The 6,435-nt window shown below is 66.8% G+C and overlaps 1 protein-coding gene across 4 annotated transcripts; it reads left to right on the top strand.

The window, feature by feature from the left end:
* The first annotated feature begins 482 nt into the window (after positions 1-482).
* Positions 483-5,280, top strand: HES4 (hes family bHLH transcription factor 4). Of its 4 annotated transcripts, XM_019934027.3 has the most exons (5): positions 728-2,410; positions 2,717-2,936; positions 3,024-3,119; positions 3,208-3,295; positions 3,384-5,280. In XM_019934027.3, the coding sequence occupies exons 1-5, from the start codon at positions 2,070-2,072 to the stop codon at positions 3,767-3,769; spliced, it is 1,131 nt and encodes a 376-aa protein (XP_019789586.1). In that variant the 5' UTR covers positions 728-2,069; the 3' UTR covers positions 3,770-5,280. The 4 variants fall into 4 exon arrangements, with proteins under 4 accessions (XP_073654256.1, XP_019789586.1, XP_019789585.1 ...); XM_073798155.1 differs by adding an exon at positions 483-626 and having other exon boundaries at positions 1,498-2,410; positions 2,717-3,295; XM_019934026.3 differs by having other exon boundaries at positions 2,717-3,119.
* Positions 5,281-6,435: the final 1,155 nt, after the last annotated feature.

Below are 6,435 nucleotides of genomic sequence, written 5' to 3' on the forward strand. Positions count from 1 at the left end.
CCAGCCTCAGAATTCACATCTCACCCCTGCCCCTGTCTTTGCTGGTCGATGTCATCACAAAATCTCACCAAGGTGCACCATAAGGGTATTTGGAGTGGGAGCTGTTGTTGTAGCCATCTTTGGAAAATGCAATATTCCACAGTATTCCTCAGCACTATTTCCCAACTGCAGCCCAGGACTCTCCCTCCTTGCCCAGAGCAAGGGAGCCCCTACGACCCCCAGGAGACCCGGTGGCCCTACCAGAGATCCAAGCCCAGATGTAAAAGGCGGGGTGGGGGGACGGCCAGAGGTAGGAGGGCCCAGAGACATGACCACACAGACGGTGTGGGTGACCACCCCAGGGAAACTCACTTTGTTCTGGGCTAGTGAAGTCTCCTTGTTGGGGCTGGGGCTGGGAGGCCAAGACACAGGCCCCTGGAGACCCTGGGTGGGGCGGGGGCGTCTCAGAGGGCAGAGGGTGCAGGAGGGCGCATGGCCGAGGCGAGTCCAGGTGGCTCCCCCCTGCCTGCGTCTGCTCCCCCAGGCAGAAACAACTGAAGCTGGCATGCACTGCGTGTTTTCAGAACAGGAGCTCATTCATCTTCCCAGCAACCCAGGGATAAATGAAAAGATAGCCCAGTTTACAGGTGAGGAAACAGGCACGGAGGGTAAGCGAACCCGTCTAACCACTAGCAGGTAAAGCATGGTCAAACATGGCTCCTCGAGCCTCTCCTTGCGGTCTGAAACCCCTGCCTGTGTGGTCTCCTGGGGGTGGGGGGCCGAGCCCACCCAGACCGGGTCCCAGCGCCCCGCCTGCCGGCCTGGGGTTCCGCCGACGCTTCCCAGCGGGGCACTCGCGGGCTTTCTCTCCTGCGCGCAGCCCGCCGGGGGGGATGGGGGCGGGGTGGGGACTCCAGGACCCCCGCGGCCTCATCCCCCTCAGGGCTGGTCCCAGCCACCCCGGCGCCGTGGCAGTCAGCGCTCCCAGGGCTTTGTGCTCTGGGTGGGTCCCCACCGCCCGCTCCTGCCCGACGCCCGCGGCTTCCCAACGCTCCCCGCCCCACACGCTCCTCCTCCGGGGCTGCGCCTCTGGGGCCTGGCCTCGGGGGCGACAGCCCACAGACACACCCAGTGTAGCCGCCTCCCGCCCCGCCCCGGGCGCCCCCGCAGACCGCTGAGAGGTCGGTTTCGCGCCGGGGGTGGGATTGGGGGGTTCCAGAGAGCGAGGCTAGGGCCAGACTAGGTTGGCCTCAGAAAGGAGAAAAGGCGTCTACACCGTGACCCCGGGCTGGGACCCCGGGAACTGGTGTTGGGTAAGGGGCCAGCCGGCGACCCCACCCACTAGGTACGCCTAGGACCGAGGTGACCCTTCCGAGCTGCCAGTCGGCCCACTCCGCTGCTCCGAAAAGCCCAGCACGACTCTCCCAGGCCCCGCGCCCACCTGCCCCTGCCCCTCCTCCCTCGGGCCTGTGGTCCCTTTCCACCCTGGGCATGACACTTCCTCTCCGGACCTTGCAGATCTGCCTTCTTTCCTGGAACCCACCGCAAAGAAGCCGTCCGGACCACCCAGTCGAAAGAGGGGTTTCCTCTCCCCCAGCAACCTACCCATTTCTTTCTGTCTCTGGCAACTGCGACATAACATTGCTTGTTTGCCGTCGCCCCCCGCGTCGGATTAGAACCCGCGAGACGCTTCCTCAGCCCCAAGGGCAGGCCGGGTCTACCGTGGGCCTCAGGAGACATCTGTGCGATGCCGACAAGACGGCCGCCAGGCCACAGTGGGCTGGAACCCTCAGTACTCAGAAGACCAGAGTGCTGGCGCAAGGGAATTCAGAATGAAAACATCAAACGCGAAAATAAGCTTAGCCCTCTTTTTTCCCCACAACGCCACTTTGAACTAAAAAACAAAATTTTAACAAGTGTCCCTCATTTTTTGTGAGCCCTACTTTGCTGGTGCTTGGCTCACTGTTGGGTAATCTGGAAGAGAGTGACATCACCAGCGACCATGACATCACCCCATCTGGCTTGTGTCATCATCGACCTTAACCCTGAGACGTCACCAGCGTGACCAGTGACACCTTACATTCTGTTCCATGACGTCATCCTGCCTGACTGATGACGTCACTCCGCCCGCCTTGTGGCATCACGTTCACTGGTCCCGTGATGCCACTCTGCCTGTCTACGACCTTGGCCGGCCAGCCTGTCTCCTGCCCAGTGGCTGGTGTTCCACGTCCACTGTGTCACGGGCCTCGTGCAGGTGCTGCAGCCGGCGGGGGTCAGATTCGCAGGCCGCGCGGAGGCCCGAGGGCCCGGCTGGGTCCGCGGAGAGCAGAGGCGTGCGGGCCGAGGCTCGCCGGCTCCTCGGGGGCGCCTCACCCGGTTCCCCTCGCGAGTTCTCCTTTCAGATTTCCCGCGGCCCCAGCTCGCCCGGAAGGTGAGCCTCGCGCCTCCGCCCTCCCGGAGAGGTCCCCTCCCGGCGCACCGCTCGGAACGGGGGAGCGGGCGCGGCGACTTCCCCGCCTCGGCCCGGCGCCGCCAGAGGCGGGCGCGGGCGGGGTGCCCCGGCTCGCCTTTGTCGCCCGCGGGGTCGGTGGGCCGGGAGCGGACGCGTGACTGACAGCCGGCGGGGGCTGCGGCCGGGGGCGGGCTGCCCGGCGCCGGCGGCTCATTGGCTGGCGCGAGTGTGGGAAAGAACGCGGAGCCGGATTCACACGCCCCGCGGCGGCGCTTCCTTAAATAGCCAGGCGGCTGGCAGCGCGCGCTCGGTCCCGGAGCCTGGAACCCGCGGGAGAGGGGCTCGGGAAGCCGTGCGTCCGGCCCGCCCTCGGCCCCGCGCGGCGCGGGGGCGCACCATGCCTGCCGACACCCCGGGGAAGCTGAGGGCCTCGCCGCGGGCGGGAGCGCCGGCCGGTGCCCGCCGGACCCCGGACCAGCCCCGGAGCGCGGCCGAGCACCGGAAGGTGGGGACCCGGCCGGACGCGGTTGGCAGGAGCGGGGGGGAGAGGGGAGCTGACGCCCGGGGGACTCAGCCGCTGCCGGCCCCGCAGTCCTCCAAGCCCGTCATGGAGAAGCGGCGCCGAGCGCGCATCAACGAGAGCCTCGCTCAGCTCCAGAGCCTCCTCCTGGACGCCCTCAGGAAAGAGGTGAGTCGGGGGCGGGAGGGCGAGATCGGGGAGCCTGGAATCCCGGCTCTCCTGGGCTGCCAGCCGCCCACACCGGCCCCGCCCCCAGAGCTCCCGCCGCTCGAAGCTGGAGAAGGCGGACATCCTGGAGCTGACCGTGAAGCACCTGCAGAGCCTGCGGCGCGTGCAGGTGACAGGTGAGCGCGGGCGTCGGCGGCGAGGGCTCTGGGGCCGGAGCCGCCGCCACCGCGGGCCCCGACCGCCTGTCCCCTGCCGCCCCCGCAGCCGCCCTCCGCGCCGACCCGGCAGTCCTGGGCAAGTACCGCGCCGGCTTCCACGAGTGTCTGGCCGAGGTGAATCGCTTCCTGGCTGGCTGCGAGGGCGTCCCGGCCGACGTGCGGTCCCGTCTGCTCGGCCATCTGGCGACCTGCCTGGCCCGGCTGGGGCCCTTGCGCCGCCCGCTTCCACCGGCCCCCGCCGCCGAAGTTCTGGCGCCCGCGGTTTACGCGGGCCGCTCGCCGCCGCCAGCCTTCGACGGCCCCTGCCCCTTGCCGCGCTCCAGGGCGGTCTTGGCGCCGCCCTTCCTGCCGGGCCGGACGGGGGAGCCCCTCGCCGCCCCCGGAGCCGCGGCTCAGGGCCGGGGCGCACCCTGGAGGCCGTGGCTGCGGTGAGGTCGCGGCCCCAGAACCCGCTGAGACTGTGCCAGAAAATATTTATTTCCAGAGGCCGCGTCGGGAGCTTTGTTTTGTCGTCTTCGTGAAGGGTCCAGTCCGGCAGAGGCCCGGCAGCGGGGTCGGCTGATGTCTTCGCGCGAGCGGGCAGGGCGGGCCGCGGGGGTTCTGCTCCCACCTGGGCCCGCAGGTGCCCGGCGCGGACGTTCGGCCGGCCTTGCGTTTGCCTGTATCTAACTGCACTGGAGCCGCGACCCGCCTTGGAGTGGGGGGGAGGGTGTGTGAGAGGTCCCTCGGGAGGCTCAGGCAGGACGGGGCCAGTCATCACTTTTTCCAGAATGTCTCTCCGTGCTGGGAAGCGGTCCCGCAGCATCACTGGGCATGTTGTTTCCCACTCTCACTCGCGAGGACCCTGGAAGGTGGAGACATGTATTTTCACACTGTTGTCTTGGTGCTGAGCTGTGGTGAGGGCTGACTGTCCCTGAAGCTTCGGTTCTGGCCTGTTCCACCTCCTGCCTTCTTGTGGCTGAGCACAAAGCTGCCTGTGCCCACCCGTGCGTTGAGCCTGCCCCAGGCCAGTGTCTGCCCGGGAGAGGGCTGCCAGCAGGAGCGGGCATCTGAGTCCCAGGGGCAGGGAACGGGGGCCAGCCCGACAAAGGGCACTTGGTGCTGGGGCTCTTCTCCTGCCAGAGCCCAGCCCTGCTGTGTGCCCCATCCTGCCCTGAGAGGGGAGGTACCCCTTCAGTACAAAGGAACTGGCGTTGGTCCGGCCTACGCATCCGTCCTGAGCACCGGCTGTGTGTTCATCCTACAATACAGCGATCCTAGGCGGCGTTGGGCATGGCCCCCCACCCCCGACCCCGAGAGTCGCTGTCCTGTGGTCCCAGGCCTCCCCAGGCTGCTGCTGGGGGCTGTGCTCCGGGTGCGGTGAGGGGGTGGTCCAAGGCACGCAGCTGGGACTGCAGTGTCTCATCCTGAGCCCTGCTGAGGCTGAGGCAAGATCTGTTTCCCAACCACAGCCAAGTTCACCTGATGGTTGTTGGCCGCCTGCCTGGCCAAGGACCATCGCGGAGGAGGAGGGTGAATCACTGCCGGGGCTGGCCTGCCCCTCCTCCAGTGGCCCCATCAGCTCCCGTGTCCGTGTCATGCGCAGGGTTCACCTGCCCTCCTGGACTCAGCCGTGCACACCCGGCAGGGCCTGCCACGTCCCACCAAGCCAGTTCCTCCCCGGCCTCTAGCTGCCTGGCGCGTCTTCCTGAGTGTCCAGGGCCCAGGCCAGTGGTCCTGGACAGTTGCAGCCATGCAGGCCAGGTGCCGCACCCTCTGCACACAGGCCCTGGGGAGGCTGGGAGAGCCGGGTCTCCAGCAGGACTGTGGGGGAGTTGCTCCTGACCAGCCTGGGAGGCCCTCCCAGCAGGAGAATTGTAGAGGGTCCATTTCAGAAGCCAGAAGTTCAGCTTGGCTGGGGGAGGGGAACTGCTCAGGGAGGGCCTCAGTGCAGGAGGGGTGGGCCGGGGTGGGGGGGTGGGGGTTGCTTTGGGATATGAAGCTGGGTGGGTGGGTTCGTGGGTAGGGGGAGCACCCCACCTGGTGGCCAGAGAGAGAAGGGCTGCCTGGGAAGGTCACCTGGAACTTGGGTCATCACACTCTCCCTTCTTCAGGGAGAGGGTGGCGACAGCGCCAGACCAGACCCCCCCCACCTCCGTCCCAGGGCCTTGCCCCCTCCCTTACTTCCACAACTTTTTTTTTTTTTTTTTTGCGGTACACGGCCTCTCACTGTTGTGGCCTCTCCCGTGGCCATGGCTCACGGGCCCAGCCGCTCTGTGGCATGTGGGATCTTCCCGGACCGGGGCACGAACCCGCATCCCCTGCATCGGCAGGTGGACTCTCATCCGCTGCGCCACCAGGGAAGCCCATCCCTTACTTCCTTACTTCCTGCTCCTGGCCATCTGTTCTCAAGACGCTATTGCCAAAGGGATCTTTGTGCCGAGCACCCTGTTAGCCCTCCAGGGACCTCTCAGGCTCAGAGGGAACCACACTGTTCCTCAGACAGGCAAGCTCCTCCCGTCTCTATCCCTTTGTACTCACCCCCGCCCCGCCCCATTCTCTCCCCACTTTCCCACCTGAGGCAGCCACCCCAGGCTCCGAGGGCTCTGGAGGCCAGGGCCGTGTCTGTGTCACTCACTCCTGTCCCCAGCACCTGCCTGGAACAGGAAGACGCTCAGGTCGGGCTCAGGCCATGCAGACCTCGTTAATTAGCTTGGATGAAGGAGGAGCCAGGAGGTTTGCGGAGGGTGTCGCCCTTGGTTAGATTAGGGGGGTGTGAGGGAGCACAGCGGGGGCTGAGGCTGGGCCCCTCCCCAGGCCACCCCTCCGCAGTATCCTTGTCTGTGGGAGGAGGCCACACCCCTCTCCCCACTCAGCCTGGACACCTGCGCCATCCGCAGAGAGCTGGGTTGGGGGGGGGTCTCCCCCTCACACCAGGGGCTCTTCCTACTGCCACCCTCCCCCCTCCTCCGCCCGTTTCCTGCCCCCTCCCATGCCTCACAGGGGCTCTGGGTAATTCCTCTGTCCCCCTCCACCCCTTGGGCTTGGCTTTTGTCTTGCAGGCCTTTCCTGCAGAATAATAGAGGAAGCATCTTCTCCGGTGGCTGTGTTGGGGATGT

This window comes from Tursiops truncatus, chromosome 1 (genome assembly GCF_011762595.2).
Source record: "Tursiops truncatus isolate mTurTru1 chromosome 1, mTurTru1.mat.Y, whole genome shotgun sequence".
NCBI classification, from domain to species: Eukaryota; Metazoa; Chordata; class Mammalia; order Artiodactyla; family Delphinidae; genus Tursiops; species Tursiops truncatus.

Coding starts and splice junctions, on each gene's coding strand:
- HES4 (XM_073798155.1), top strand. CDS start 2,070: ATGACGTCATCCTGCCTGACTGATGACGTCACTCCGCCCGCCTTGTGG. Junction 2,411..2,716: donor GGCCCCAGCTCGCCCGGAAG/GTGAGCCTCGCG, acceptor TTCCTTAAATAG/CCAGGCGGCTGGCAGCGCGC. Junction 3,296..3,383: donor GCGGCGCGTGCAGGTGACAG/GTGAGCGCGGGC, acceptor CCGCCCCCGCAG/CCGCCCTCCGCGCCGACCCG.